The sequence below is a fragment of the Lissotriton helveticus genome, chromosome 1_2 (genome assembly GCF_964261635.1).
Source record: "Lissotriton helveticus chromosome 1_2, aLisHel1.1, whole genome shotgun sequence".
Taxonomy (NCBI): Eukaryota; Metazoa; Chordata; class Amphibia; order Caudata; family Salamandridae; genus Lissotriton; species Lissotriton helveticus.
In genome coordinates this window covers 374,730,278-374,745,724 of record NC_136058.1, presented here as the reverse complement: position 1 = coordinate 374,745,724, position 15,447 = coordinate 374,730,278, and the positions used below count along the sequence as shown (strand labels likewise).

The 15,447-nt window shown below is 52.7% G+C and overlaps 1 protein-coding gene across 1 annotated transcript in view; it reads left to right on the top strand.

The window, feature by feature from the left end:
* The first annotated feature begins 436 nt into the window (after positions 1-436).
* The window catches only part of LOC144804069 (torsin-3A-like), a 121,604-nt gene continuing 106,593 nt past the window's right edge, over positions 437-15,447 (top strand). Inside the window, exons 1-2 of the mRNA XM_078671895.1 lie at positions 437-655; positions 9,433-10,123. Of these exons, the coding sequence (XP_078528021.1) occupies positions 437-655; positions 9,433-10,123 (910 nt within the window). The remainder of the gene's footprint in view (positions 656-9,432; positions 10,124-15,447) is intronic.

Sequence of the window (15,447 nt, the reverse complement as noted above, 5' to 3'; positions counted from 1 at the left end):
ACCCATCTCCCTAATTAACGTAGACTGCAAGATCTATGCAAAGGTCCTAGCAGCAAGCCTGAACGCGCGGCTCCCAAACCTAATCCATAACTCACAGGTGGGGTTTCTCAAAAGCAGGATGTCCCAGGACAACACGAGACTCCTATGTCACCTAATAAACCATACCTCTAACAACACAAAACCAGCAGTCATGATGGCACTCGACGCAGAAAAGGCGTTTGATAGAGTGTCATGGCCCTTTCTTGACCAGTGCATGCAAAAATTCGGCCTTATGGAAAACTATAGAAGAATGGTGAGGGCGCTCTATAATGAACCAAAAGCCAGCGTGGTAGTTAACGGGGGCACCTCTGACCACCTTAATCTGGGAAGAGGAACCAGACAAGGCTGCCCACTTTCCCCAGCACTCTTCCTACTTTCTCTGGAACCACTGCTGACCATGATCAGGAATAACACTGAGATAAAAGGAATCCCCTTCATGGGAAACATGGTCAAACTAGCTGCATATGTGGACGATATACTCATCACCACAGAGGACCCGGGGACCTCGATAGCAGCCCTAATGTCCACCATTGATGAATACGCACAGGCATCGGGCTACAAACTCAACAGGGACAAATCTGAATGCAAACCACTGAATGTGCACACAACAAGGGCGGTATTAGGGGACTCAGAGCTGACCTAGCAGAAAAGCTTCCTGAAATATCTTGGCATCTACTTCGGCAGGGACCTCAAATCAACACTCGACTACAACGAGAAAATAATACTAAACAAACTAAAGGAGAAACTAGACTCATGGTCACCAAAGTTTGTCAGCTGGTGGGGCAGGGTAGAAACAATAAAAATGATGCTAACCCCCATGGTTAATTATCTGCTTAGTATGCTCCCACTCATAACTATGGAGGACTTCCATAAAAAGTTGGATATCATGACAAATAAATTCCTATGGAGAGATAAGAAACCCTGGATAGGCCTACAGAAACTAAAGCTAAGCAAAACCTTAGGGGGACTCAACCTCACCATCTTCAAAACATTCCAGACAGCATGTCTAGCCAAACAAGGGATATACTGGCTCTCACCAGAGCAGGAATACACGCCGGTATGGCTGGCGATAGAAAGAGCAATTTTAAAAGGTCTTCACCCCCTTGCCCTACTCACAGCCAATAAACACCCCGAGGCCAACAACACCATACTCAAAAACACCAAGAACGCTCTCCTCAAAGTCGACAAAACAATGGAGAAGAGCATTAGGAACACAAGATGGGAATCTATTTTGGACAACACTAAAATAAAATACAAAGACAAGACACTTAGCATTAACACGTGGGTTGAGCGGGGCATCTCCACCCCCAACCAGCTAGAGAGGCTCAATACCCCGCTCACGTTCGACTGCCTAAAACAAACACACAACCTACCAGATATAGAATTCTATAGCTCCCTAAGAATGAGGGCGGCCATCACAAGAGCAAACCTAAATAAAGATCCCCCCTCAATCCTCCAATACATGGCGAATTTAAACAAAATCGGCCACCAGACATCGCACCTATACAAACTGCTGAGCCCAAAGACAACAAGACTAAACGCCAAAACAATAGAGAACTGGGAAGCCCTCCAGGGTAGACAATTCAATGAGAAGGAAAAGACGCACCTCTGGACATCAGCAGCCAAAAACAAAGTCACCCCATTCCTAGCACAGACTAAATACTGGCTCCTCCACAGATCCTACTGGATCCCAGACCGCCTGGCGGCCGTCGGGCTCCGGAATAGAGATCTGTGTTGGAACTGCCATTAGGAAAATGGAGACTTAGCGCACCTTATCTTGTATTGCCCTAGAGCCAAGACGTTCTGGAGGACAGTACGGGAGTTCATACATAACGTAACTGGCAGCCGCGGTGCGTCCATTGGGGCGTAGGGGCGTAGCCCCACCAGCCCATGGACCCGCGGCTGCAAGTATAATTGTCACTGTGGTATTTTTAAAATTCATTTATCAGGCAGGAAATACATTTACAGGATTTATTATTGACCTGCGGGAATCCGGGCAGCACCCGACTGTAACGGGAGTGTGCTGCGCAGGGTAATGGGCTGGGCTGGGCGGCGGGGCTGGTCTGACTGTGTGTGAGTGACAATTGAGTCCACGTCACGAGACACTGTCTGCAGGATGAGGCATACCAACCTATTGCGCAAGTGCTGCTCGGGGCTGAAACTAGCCCGAGCATGCGCATAATAGTTCCCCCAATATGTACAATAGTGACAGGGGGGGTGCAGGAGCCCCGGCATTAACAAGGGCGACAGGGCGAGCAGGTAGTGTGCCCCCCAAGACAATCCTGGCACTTGGCTGGTCACCTCGCAGCAGGGCAGGGCAATCCATTATTGGATGCTGCCAGCCGCACTGCACAATGGCCAATCACTGTGTCTGACTTCATGTAGTCACTCATGCAGTGATTGGCCATTTGCGGCGGTGCTGACGTAGGATCCGGTTCTGGGCTGGGCCCTGGGGGACTCGCCTCGTGGTGTGCTGAAGTCTTCTTTTAGTGAGTATTGTTTTTTAGGAGGTTATAAAAAATAAATGTCATGAGTCGGGGCGCGTTATGTGTCCAGCCTCCTGTGATAATCTAAACTCTCTGTTACCTGAAGTATGTGCCGCCGTGTGTCATTCGCCAAATCCTTGTATAATAATGCGAGCATATCAATGCTCCCTTTATGCACCTGTACAAATAGTGTTAAGGGAGCATTCTAGTTGGCTGCCATCTTCCTAACTTTCACTCTGGGTGCTAATACTACTGGTTACTTCCTTGAGACATTGACGTACTGTACGTTGAGAACTTGAGGTTGCAGAGGGGCAGTGCTGGGTTTGCAGAGACTGTAAGGGGTAGCAGTGAAGACATGAGGGTTGCAGAGAAAGCACAATGCTCAAGGGGGTTCATGGCGAGCATACTGGTTTGGGGGAAAGAGAAAGCATGGGGGACAGCCCAGATAGCAAGGACGCCGCTCCTTCAGCTTTACGGCCGCCAAACTTTGGAATTCCCTACCTCTGTCCCTAAGGTGCAAGCAGGATCTTTTGTCTTTTAAAAAGGATCTCAAAAGCTACCTCTTCCCGAGAGCAGCGTAGTGTTAACATCTGTTGGTAATGTTTATGGTCGAAGCGCCAGGATACCCTTTGGGTGACAGCTGCGCTCTATAAGTATGCTCACATTTACATTTACATTTACATCATGGTTTCAGTGTAAGGCAAGCTTGGATTTTTGAGGCGATTGTGTGTATAAAATATGCAGGCAACCGTAGGTTGCTAAATTCAATTGAAAGATTACCGCCGCCATGCTGCCATCCAGTGGAGTAACGCACATGACGCCCCCCCCCCCTGCAGAATGTGAAGAGGGGCCCAAGACAAATTCAAATGTGTGAGATATGGCGGCTCTTGGCCCAAGAGCTGCCATATCTCACACATTTGAATTGCCCTTGGTGCAGAAAGGGGTTCCTCTGAGTGGTTTGTGGAGCCCTGAAGGGCTGAAGTACGTCATCTGCAAGTGAAACGGCCGGGCTGGCGCGTGGTTGCATTATACAAATCTGAACAAACGTTTTGCTGTAGTCTTCATCTGGAGAAGTCAAGTTTAAATTATGTCAGGCTGATTAATATTCAGATAGCATTGCGTTCCCTCATCTTGAGTTTAGTACTTCTAGTTTAGTACTTTAGTAACCCATGGTTGTATGTGCTTGCCTCCCAACCCTTTGTTATTTGGTTGGTTTGAAAAAAGGTGTAATTGTCTTGTTGCTGTTTCCTGAAGATGCTTTTATCACCCTATTCGTGGCAGTATATCCAGCTGGGCATATCCTGGAAGTGCTCCCAGGACCGCCCTCTGCCTCCCATGGCCCCTTCACCCACAAACAGGTTGCAGTTTGGGGGCATTGTAATGTTTACGCAGACACATCCGTCTAGTGTAGGGAGTGTTGTGGAGCGGAAGTGCAGCTCGAGAGGAGCGCCACCCAGGGCCTGGGGCTGTGTCAGAGGGGAGCAGCGCGTACGGAATCACAATATTTATTTTCCTTTCTCAGGCAATTGAAGTAGGCATTTTATTTCTTGTCTCACAGCTTGATGCCTGTGCTGTGAAAGAAGATATTGTAATATTTCCTGGGTCTGCTTACATTAAATAATGTAAGCAAAGCTATGCCACTGTTGATAAACGAGGTCTATAATCCGAGCCGTCTCCTTTTTTACCCTTTCCGTTTGAGGGATTATTAGACTGCATGGGGAATGTGGCAGACTTTGTCTTCATTTCTCACTCCGGTACAAGCTGTCAATTTTTCTCCCTTTGTAAAGCTGCTTGTGGAATGACCTGCCCTCCGCAAGCATGTGCTCATATTAGCTTGCCACCGTCCTTCTTCTGGCAAAGCCTTGTCTGTCAGTCCTTCAGGGATCCCTTTCATTTTGCTCCTGCTTTTGCTTTTTGGGATTAAATGGGGTTATTTCCTTCTGTCGACTTTGGCCATTTTGCGGGATATGTTCCAATGTGTAATAATGGTTGCGTGTGGGCAGCAGGGTCTTAGTGGGGTAGAAAATAGGCCTGGGCAACAAAATAAAGTGGCCCATATTAATGAATTGGTGGTAAAAAAAATGTGGCCCACATTTTCAATACAAGCACCTTTCGACTGTTTAAGGCATAATGTCTGGGTGGGGGGTGGGGAACCACATGTTTTTGTGATTGCTGCAGGCAATGTGGGTGATAATATTCAAGAAATGTGACAGTCAAATCCTTGTCTACCTAAAGGATAATTACATTGACACATCCCTGCCCTTCTACCCTCAAAGTGTGACTGGTCTATCCAATCATGCCACGAGATAACAGCAACCACAGCTGCACACTACTACCTATTACTGCCTTCTAGTCCTGATTTCAAGGTGTTTACAATCCCAGCCCAGTGAGCCCACACACAGCCACAAAACTGGCCCACACACTGACCTCACTCTAGGCCGTCTTGAAAACCCAGCCCTTTAAATGGCGAAGCTGTATTTGACTTATACTAAAGAATCTTGTTAGTTTTTAAAGACTGTTAGGTTTCACGTTTCAATCAAGAGTATTTATTGTTTCAAGTTACATCCATGCAAACTCTTGGATGTTGATATTTATTTGAAAATTGCATTTTCGGTGCACAAAATAGATGTGGGGTGTACGCAAGCGAGTCTATCTCTGCATAATAGTACAAACTCTGTTTTATGCATGTATACGTTTATACGTGTTATAGTAATTTTTTTTAAATGTGTTTGACATCAGCTCCAGTAGGTCGCTCTGTACGTTTTTGTATAAATCAATGTCTCGTGCATCGGGCCCCAGATACACTCTCTTTGGCACTGGAGTGCGCTTCAGTTTTCTGCAGCCGATAGAGCGCACTTGAGGCTGAGCGCAAGGTCTTATGGGGCGATAGAAGCTCATGGTGACATGAATTCCTTCCAAGAGCCACTCTCCACTCAATATGTCCACAAAGTCAAAACTTGAAGAGTATATACATTTGTTATGTCTTTTTATTAAACGTATAATAAAGCATCACAGCAAATTTCGCATCTGAGTAGCCATGTATATACAATAAGTCAAGACAGCGGAGCGCTACAGTTATTCCTCCCTTGACCTCATATCTCATTTCAGATGTAACTATCCAACCCCTCATGGTCGGGCATTCTTGGGTTCCCCTCCCCTAACATGGAAGATTGAGGCACGCATATGTTTCCCCTGTAGGTATTCCATTTTCCCGAGGTCTTCTCCCATGTCTTAGGGCGCACTCTGCCTTCGTAAATGACCTTCTCAGACATCATGCACCAATCCATGTCTTTCTTCCATTCTGCTAGCATTGGTGGTATAGATGCCCCCCCATCTCCGGGCCACATTCCATTTAGCGATTATTGTCCCCAAAGTTGCCCAGTTGGGCCTGCTCAAAACTAATTATTCCAATCCCGCCACCCCTCCCTCCTTTTCGCATCCGCTCGCTTCCAAAAAGTAAACAAGCTGTGAGGCTTTAAAATCACCTTGCATGCTGGCAGCGTGTCTCTTTTCGCCGACCAAAAACCAATTAACAAAACAATATGCTGACACACTCCCTTTCCAAGCTACATAAACCACTTAAACCCTAAGAAACATAAGGCACGCTCCCTTTCAAATCTGTGTAAAGCATACAATAAATAAACACCTATAACTAAGACATGCAGCCGTTCATCTCGTATATCCCCACATTTGTTGTCCTTTAAATGTAAAATTCTCTACAACATAGCTTAAAAACATTAAAAACATTGGCTGTGCAACTTCTTCTACTCTTAGAGCTGAGATTTCCATGAAAGTCTTATAGTCTGAATTCAGCAACTGAGCATAATAGGACAGAATGTATGAAGCTCTGTGGTTATACTGAATCAGCAGGTACCTATGTTATGCCATCTATTAATGTAATAACTGCACTTTCACAATTGCTTTATTAACCTTCCTGCTTTCTCAAATTTGCTTGAAAATGCACGATTTTTCTTCTTTTTTTCAAAATTTTCTTGGGGGGGTTACCGCCCAAACCCCCCTTTTGGGGTTCGGGCTTGCTCGCTGCGCTCACTCGCTACGGTGCTGTATGCAAATCACTTTGCGCCTCACCACTTTAAAATCTCACCCCCCGCCTCTGGTAACTGGGTACTCGCCACAACCAGACTTCCCGGGTGTAGACACCACCTTCATGGCTCCAGAAATTGAGTCAAAAAACGATAGCCAACTGATCGACCTCCTGCTCACAGCCGCTGTTAAGACTATCCTAGCTAACTGGAAAGACACCGGTAAGGCGTCCTTCAAAAGTTGGTTCAACTGGATCACTTTCCTAAGAGGGGCAGACAACATAACACGAAAACAATCACCAAAATGCAGCACAAAGGGTGAGATGTGGCACTCCTTGGACAAATACCTGGGCTTGCACAAACCACCTTAGGCAGCCCACATGTCTTGATACCCCGCCCCCAACCGCTGCCCACCAAAAACCCTGGAATGATGCCTGCTAACTAACACGCCACCCTTACTGTCCTCTTTTCTCTTTCTTTCTTTCCTTTCCCACTTTCGCTCCCCTCTCTTGAGGGCAATACATAGGCTCATCAAGGCTGCAAACGCCATCGATCATAAATGCCTACCCAACGTGTAAATGCCTAACCATATATAATGTACGCCAACAATAACCGCAACGGCGTTAAAACATGACCAGTACTGCCTTCATTCTCTCTGTTCTGATTATGTGAAAAACAAATTCTCTAATAAAATCGTTTGAAATTAAAAATATATATATATATCAATCATTCAAACATTTGTAAAGCGCACTACTTACCCGTTAGGGTCTCAAGGCGCTGAGGTGGGGGAGGGGGGGCAACTAAGAAACTCTGCTGACGTCACCCCTCTCCCCCACCTGAAAGTATCCCATGGCAATGGTGTTAATCATTCAAATAATCGATCAAGGAGATGCCACGGGGCTGCACTCCTGGGAAACATGAAGCTGCAAAGCGCTTGTGTTTCTGTTCTGAATGGCCGTGGGTGGACCATGGTATTCCCTGGGGGGGCCTGCCCCCCCTCTAGAAGCGGGCTGCTTCCCACTCTGCCTCCCCCCCCACACGTCTCTGCCCAGGCCTCCCCTCCCTGCCCAGTGTGCCCACTCCTTTTTCTCTGCCCCCGCCACCCTTCTGTCACTCTGCCCTGGTCTGCTGTCTGCCCTCTGGGCTTCAGTCTGCCCCCTGTGCCACTCTGTCCCCCCCCCACCCTCACGTGCCCCTGCCCAGGCCTCCCCTCCCTGCCCAGTGTGCCCACTCCTTTTTCACTGCCCCCACCACCCTTCTGTCACTCTGCCCAGGTCTGCTGTCTGCCCTCTGGTCTTCAGTCTGCCCCCTGTGCCACTCTGCCCCCCCACCCTCACGTGCCCCTGCCCAGGCCTCCCCTCCCTGCCCAGTGTGCCCACTCCTTTTTCTCTGCCCCCGCCACCCTTCTGTCACTCTGCCCTGGTCTGCTGTCTGCCCTCTGGTCTTCAGTCTGCCCCCTGTGCCACTCTGTCCCCCCCCCACCCTCACGTGCCCCTGCCCAGGCCTCCCCTCCCTGCCCAGTGTGCCCACTCCTTTTTCACTGCCCCCACCACCCTTCTGTCACTCTGCCCAGGTCTGCTGTCTGCCCTCTGGTCTTCCGTCTGCCCCCTGTGCCACTCTGCCCCCCCCACCCTCACGTGCCCCTGCCCAGGCCTCCCCTCCCTGCCCAGTGTGCCCACTCCTTTTTCTCTGCCCCCGCCACCCTTCTGTCACTCTGCCCTGGTCTGCTGTCTGCCCTCTGGGCTTCAGTCTGCCCCCTGTGCCACTCTGTCCCCCCCCACCCTCACGTGCCCCTGCCCAGGCCTCCCCTCCCTGCCCAGTGTGCCCACTCCTTTTTCACTGCCCCCACCACCCTTCTGTCACTCTGCCCAGGTCTGCTGTCTGCCCTCTGGTCTTCAGTCTGCCCCCTGTGCCACTCTGCCCCCCCCCACCCTCACGTGCCCCTGCCCAGGCCTCCCCTCCCTGCCCAGTGTGCCCACTCCTTTTTCACTGCCCCCACCACCCTTCTGTCACTCTGCCCAGGTCTGCTGTCTGCCCTCTGGTCTTCAGTCTGCCCCCTGTGCCACTCTGCCCCCCCCCCCACCCTCACGTGCCCCTGCCCAGGCCTCCCCTCCCTGCCCAGTGTGCCCAGCCCGGGCCTGCCCTGCGCCCGCCTCCCGCTCCTGCCCTGTTTCATTTGGAAACTATGAAAGTAAATAAATACACAACTGTCCCTTAGCAACCCTGCTCCAGAGCAGGGGAAGTGATGTCACGCCCACCCTACTCGCGAGGTGGAGTGGGGCACTCAGGGTGTGAGAGTGAAAGAGACAGCCCTGGAGAGGCGGAGCAGGGCTGGGTGGGGTCTCAGGGTGCGAGTGAGTGAAAGCGTGTGCTGGAGTCAGAGCTGTCACTGAGGCTGTGGGGAGAGGGCGGATAGACCGCGAGACTGCACCACAGGGAGAGAAAGAGACGGCGCTAGACAGAGAGTGGAGGGGCAGTGCAGATTGAGAGAGGAGACATTGCAGAGAGGAAAAGTGAGAGACGGCAGTGCGGACAGGGAAGGGGCAGTGTGGGGAGAGACGGCAGGGCAGTGAGAGGGCGGTACAGAAAGAGACATATCAGGATCCGCGCGTAGGGGAGAGCCTGGCAGGACAGGTGCCCGAGCACGGATACCCCCTGGAGAGCCCGGCGGGAGAGTGCACCGGGAGACCCCTGCTGCTGGCACCGCGATGCCTTGGGTGCCCCCCACCCCCCTCCGCCCTGGCATGCTTCTGCCTCCTGCTCCTAGGGGTACTCGGGGCCCAGGGGTAATAACCGGGGGGAGCCGGCAGTGCCCAGGGCAGCAGGGCAGAGGCACCAGGGGAAGCTAGCCATTTCAAGGGCAGGTGGACTGGAGCACCCGGGAGAACAGGCTCTGCCCAGGCAGCACGCATGGGGCACACGAGGGAGCAGCCGGTGCCAAGGACAGGGGGCACGGGGGACCCGGGAGAGGAGGCTGTGCCAAGGGCAGGGGGCACTGGGCACCCGGGAGAGGAGGCTGTGCCAAGGGCAGGGGGCACGGGGCACCCGGGAGAGGAGGCTGTGCCAAGGGCAGGGGTCACTGGGCACCCGGGAGAGGAGGCTGTGCCAAGGGCAGGGGGCACGGGGCACCCGGGAGAGGAGGCTGTGCCAAGGGCACTAGGACAGATACCCGTGGGAGAACAGGCAGTGACCAGGTCAGGAGGGCACAGCCTCCAGAAGGAGTCAGCTGTGCCAAGGGCAGGGGGCAAGGGACACACGAGAGAGCAGCCAATGCCAAGGGCAGGGGGTACGGGGCACCTGGGAGAGGAGGCTGTGCCCAGGGCCGCAGGGCAGACCCTCCAGGGGCAGCCAGCGGTGCCCAGTTCAGGGGGGCAGGAGCTGGCACGGCGACAGGAGAGCTCCGGGCAGGAGCGGAGGAGCCCCCGAGCCCCCAGCCGGGGCCGGTTCAGAAGCAGGTAGAAGCGGCGCTGGACTTCTCGAGGCGCTATTGGCACCACCTGTCTCGCCAGTTGTGGCCGGAGGAGTGCACCGACGAGGCCGACGCCGTAAAGCCAGGTAAGAGCCGGCAGTCCCGCGGCCCTCGCAGCGCCCGGTTCATGGCTAGCGCCTAACAGCCTCTCACGGCAGAGGCGGCGCTCATTCTGTGGCTGCTAACTTTGCAGTAGTCTCTTTTATTTCTTTCTGTGGTGCCATCGAAGTGCCTGTCTCACTCCCCTTTGTCCTTAGCGCTGTGACACCGCTGGGATACCAAGGAAGGAGAGAGATGAATGAAGAGAGAGAGAGATAGACGGAGAGAGAGTGAGAGAGAGAAAGAGACAAAGAAAAAAGAAAGAGAGAGAGAGAGAGAGAGAAAAAGAAAGAAAGAGAGATACAGAGACAGAGAGAAAGAAAGAGAGAAATAGCGAAAGAGAGAGAGAAAGAGAGAGACAGAGAAAAAGAAAGAGAGAGAGAAAGAGAGAGGGATAGAGAGAGAAAGAGAGAGAGAAAAAGAGAGAGAAAGAGAGAGAGAGACAGACAGAGAGACAGAGAGAGCGAGAGAGAGGGAGAAAGAGAGGAAGAGAGAGAGAGACAGACAGAGAGAGAGAGAGACCGAGAGAAAGAGAGACAGATAGTGAGACAGATAAAAAGGAAGAGAGAGAGACAGAGAGAAAGAAAGAGTGAGAAAGAGAAAGAGAAACGGAGAGAGAGAGAGACAGACAGACAGAGAGAGAGAGAGACGGAGAGAGCGAGAGAGAGAGAGAAAAAGAGGAAGAGAGAGAGAGATAGACAGAGAGAGAGAAACGGAGAGAGAGAGAGAGAGAGAGTACCAGGGCCGGGCAGAGAGTAATGAGGGAGGACAGTGAGAGTACCAGGGCCTGGCAGAGAGTTAGACATCAGGGAGGACAGTGAGAGTACCAGGATCTGGCAGAGAGTTAGACATCAGAGAGGACAGTGAGAGTACCAGGGCCTGGCAGAGAGTAATGAGAGAGGACAGTGAGAGTACCAGGGCCTGGCAGAGAGTAATGAAGAGGACAGTGAGAGTACCAGGGCCTGGCAGAGAGTAATGAGAGAGGGACAGTGAGAGTACCAGGGCCTGGCAGAGAGTTAGACATCAGAGAGGACAGTGAGAGTACCAGGGCCTGGCAGAGAGTAATGAGAGAGGACAGTGAGAGTACCAGGGCCTGGCAGAGAGTAATGAGAGAGGACAGTGAGAGTACCAGGGCCTGGCAGAGAGTAATGAGAGAGGACAGTGAGAGTACCAGGGCCTGGCAGAGAATTAGACATCAGAGAGGACAGTGGGAGTACCAGGGCCTGACAGAGAGTTATGAGGGTGGACAGTGAGAGTACCAGGGCCTGGCAGAGAGTAATGAGGGAGGACAGTGAGAGTAGCAGGGCCTGGCAGAGAGTAATGAGGGAGGACAGTGAGAGTACCAGGGCCTGGCATAGAGTTAGGCATCAAAGAGGACAGTGAGAGTACCAGCCTGGCAGAGAGTTATGAGGGAGGACAGTGAGAGTACCAGCCTGGCAGAGAGTAATGAGGGAGGACAGTGAGAGTACCAGGGCCTGGCAGAGAGTAATGAGGGAGGACAGTGAGAGTACCAGGGCCTGGCATAGAGTTAGGCATCAAAGAGGACAGTGAGAGTACCAGCCTGGCAGAGAGTTATGAGGGAGGACAGTGAGAGTACCAGCCTGGCAGAGAGTAATGAGGGAGGACAGTGAGAGTACCAGGGCCTGGCAGAGAGTTATGAGGGAGGACAGTGAGAGTACCAGGGCCTGGCAGAGAGTTATGAGGGAGGACAGTGAGAGTACCAGGGCCGGGCAGAGAGTAATGAGGGAGGACAGTGAGAGTACCAGGGCCTGGCAGAGAGTTATGAGGGAGGACAGTGAGAGTACCAGGGCCTGGCAGAGAGTTAGACATCAGGGAGGACAGTGAGAGTACCAGGGCCTGGCAGAGAGTAATGAGGGAGGACAGTGGGAGTACCAGGGCCGGGCAGAGAGTAATGAGGGAGGACAGTGAGAGTACCAGGGCCTGGCAGAGAGTAATGAGGGAGGACAGTGGGAGTACCAGGGCCGGGCAGAGAGTAATGAGGGGGATGTATGACGTTACAACGCATTCTTTTACCACGCATACCTTTACAACGCGTTTTTTACCACGCATACCATTACAACGCATAGCGCTTAGAGGTGCTGGACAGTGGTAAGTATAATTTTCTATTCCAACTCCAGTCCCCGTGGACACTAGGGAAGGTGTTGGATAGAAAATTAAACTTATTACCTATCCTAGAGCGCCCCCCAGTGCAATGCGTTGTAATGGTATGCGTGGTAATACCTGCGTTGTAATGGTAGTGCGTTGTAAAAATTTCGTTGTAAACGTTACATACCAATGAGGGAGGACAGTGAGAGTACCAGGGCCAGGCAGAGAGCTATGAGGGAGGACAGTGAGAGTACCAGGGCCTGGCAGAGAGTTATGAGGGAGGACAGTGAGAGTACCAGGGCCTGGCAGAGAGTAATGAGGGAGGACAGTGAGAGTACCAGGGCCGGGCTGAGAGTTAGACATCAGGGAGGACAGTGGGAGTACCAGGGCCTGGCAGAGAGTAATGAGGGAGGACAGTGAGAGTACCAGGGCCTGGCAGAGAGTAATGAGGGAGGACAGTGGGAGTACCAGGGCCTGGCAGAGAGTAATGAGGGAGGACAGTGGGAGTACCAGGGCCGGGCAGAGAGTTAGACATCAGGGAGGACAGTGAGAGTACCAGGATCTGGCAGAGAGTTAGACATCAAAGAGGACAGTGAGAGTACCAGCCTGGCAGAGAGTTATGAGGGAGGACAGTGAGAGTACCAGGGCCTGGCAAAGAGTAATGAGGGAGGACAGTGAGAGTACCAGGGCCTGGCAGAGAGTTATGAGGGAGGACAGTGAGAGTACCAGGGCCTGGCAGAGAGTAATGAGGGAGGACAGTGAGAGTACCAGGGCCTGGCAGAGAGTAATGAGGGAGGACAGTGGGAGTACCAGGGCCTGGCAGAGAGTTATGAGGGAGGACAGTGAGAGTACCAGGGCCTGGCAGAGAGTAATGAGGGAGGACAGTGAGAGTACCAGGGCCTGGCAGAGAGTTATGAGGGAGGACAGTGAGAGTACCAGGGCCTGGCAGAGAGTAATGAGGGAGGACAGTGAGAGTACCAGGGCCTGGCAGAGAGTTAGACATCAGGGAGGACAGTGAGAGTACCAGGATCTGGCAGAGAGTTAGACATCAAAGAGGACAGTGAGAGTACCAGCCTGGCAGAGAGTTATGAGGGAGGACAGTGAGAGTACCAGGGCCTGGCAAAGAGTAATGAGGGAGGACAGTGAGAGTACCAGGGCCTGGCAGAGAGTTATGAGGGAGAACAGTGAGAGTACCAGGGCCTGGCAGAAAGTAATGAGGGAGGACAGTGAGAGTACCAGGGCCTGGCAGAGAGTAATGAGGGAGGACAGTGGGAGTACCAGGGCCTGGCAGAGAGTAACGAGGGAGGACAGTGAGAGTACCAGGGCCTGGCAGAGAGTAATGAGAGAGGACAGTGAGAGTACCAGGGCCTGGCAGAGAATTAGACATCAGAGAGGACAGTGGGAGTACCAGGGCCTGGCAGAGAGTTATGAGGGTGGACTGTGAGAGTACCAGGGCCTGGCAGAGAGTAATGAGGGAGGACAGTGGGAGTACCAGGGCCTGACAGAGAGTAATGAGGGAGGACAGTGGGAGTACCAGGGCCTGGCAGAGAGTTAGACATCAGAGAGGACAGTGAGAGTACCAGGGCCTGGCAGAGAGTAATGAGGGAGGACAGTGAGAGTACCAGGGCCTGGCAGAGAGTAATGAGGGAGGACAGTGAGAGTACCAGGGGCTGGCAGAGAGTAATGAGGGAGGACAGTGAGAGTACCAGGGGCTGGCAGAGAGTAATGAGAGAGGACAGTGAGAGTACCAGGGCCTGGCAGAGAGTTAGACATCAAAGAGGACAGTGAGAGTACCAGCCTGGCAGAGAGTTATGAGGGAGGACAGTGAGAGTACCAGGGCCTGGCAAAGAGTAATGAGGGAGGACAGTGAGAGTACCAGGGCCTGGCAGAGAGTTATGAGGGAGGACAGTGAGAGTACCAGGGCCTGGCAGAGAGTAATGAGGGAGGACAGTGAGAGTACCAGGGCCTGGCAGAGAGTAATGAGGGAGGACAGTGAGAGTACCAGGGCCTGGCAGAGAGTAACGAGGGAGGACAGTGAGAGTACCAGGGCCTGGCAGAGAGTAATGAGAGAGGACAGTGAGAGTACCAGGGCCTGGCAGAGAATTAGACATCAGAGAGGACAGTGGGAGTACCAGGGCCTGACAGAGAGTTATGAGGGTGGACTGTGAGAGTACCAGGGCCTGGCAGAGAGTAATGAGGGAGGACAGTGGGAGTACCAGGGCCTGACAGAGAGTAATGAGGGAGGACAGTGGGAGTACCAGGGCCTGGCAGAGAGTTAGACATCAGAGAGGACAGTGAGAGTACCAGGGCCTGGCAGAGAGTAATGAGGGAGGACAGTGAGAGTACCAGGGCCTGGCAGAGAGTAATGAGGGAGGACAGTGAGAGTACCAGGGGCTGGCAGAGAGTAATGAGGGAGGACAGTGAGAGTACCAGGGGCTGGCAGAGAGTAATGAGAGAGGACAGTGAGAGTACCAGGGCCTGGCAGAGAGTTAGACATCAGAGAGGACAGTGGGAGTACCAGGGCCTGGCAGAGAGGTATGAGGGAGGACAGTGAGAGTACCAGGGCCTGGCAGAGAGTAATGAGGGAGGACAGTGAGAGTACCAGTGCCGGGCAGAGAGTAATGAGGGAGGACAGTGAGAGTACCAGGGCCTGGCAGAGAGTAACGAGGGAGGACAGTGAGAGTACCAGGGCCTGGCAGAGAGTAATGAGGGAGGACAGTGAGAGTACCAGGGCCGGGCAGAGAGTAATGAGGGAGGACAGTGGGAGTACCAGGGCCTGGCAGAGAGTAATGAGGGAGGACAGTGAGAGTACCAGGGCCTGGCACAGAGTAATGAGGGAGGACAGTGAGAGTACCAGGGCCTGGCAGAGAGTAATGAGGGAGGACAGTGAGAGTACCAGGGCCGGGCAGAGAGTTAGACATCAGAGAGGACAGTGAGAGTACCAGGGCCTGGCAGAGAGTAATGAGAGAGGACAGTGAGAGTACCAGGGCCTGGCAGAGAGTAATGAGGGACGACAGTGGGAGTACCAGGGCCTGGCCGGGAGTTAGACATCAGAGAGGACAGTGAGAGTACCAGGGCCTGGCAGAGAGTAATGAGGGAGGACAGTGAGAGTACCAGGGCCTGGCACAGAGTAATGAGGGAGGACAGTGAGAGTACCAGGGCCTGGCAGAGAGTAATGAGGGAGGACAGTGAGAGTACCAGGGCC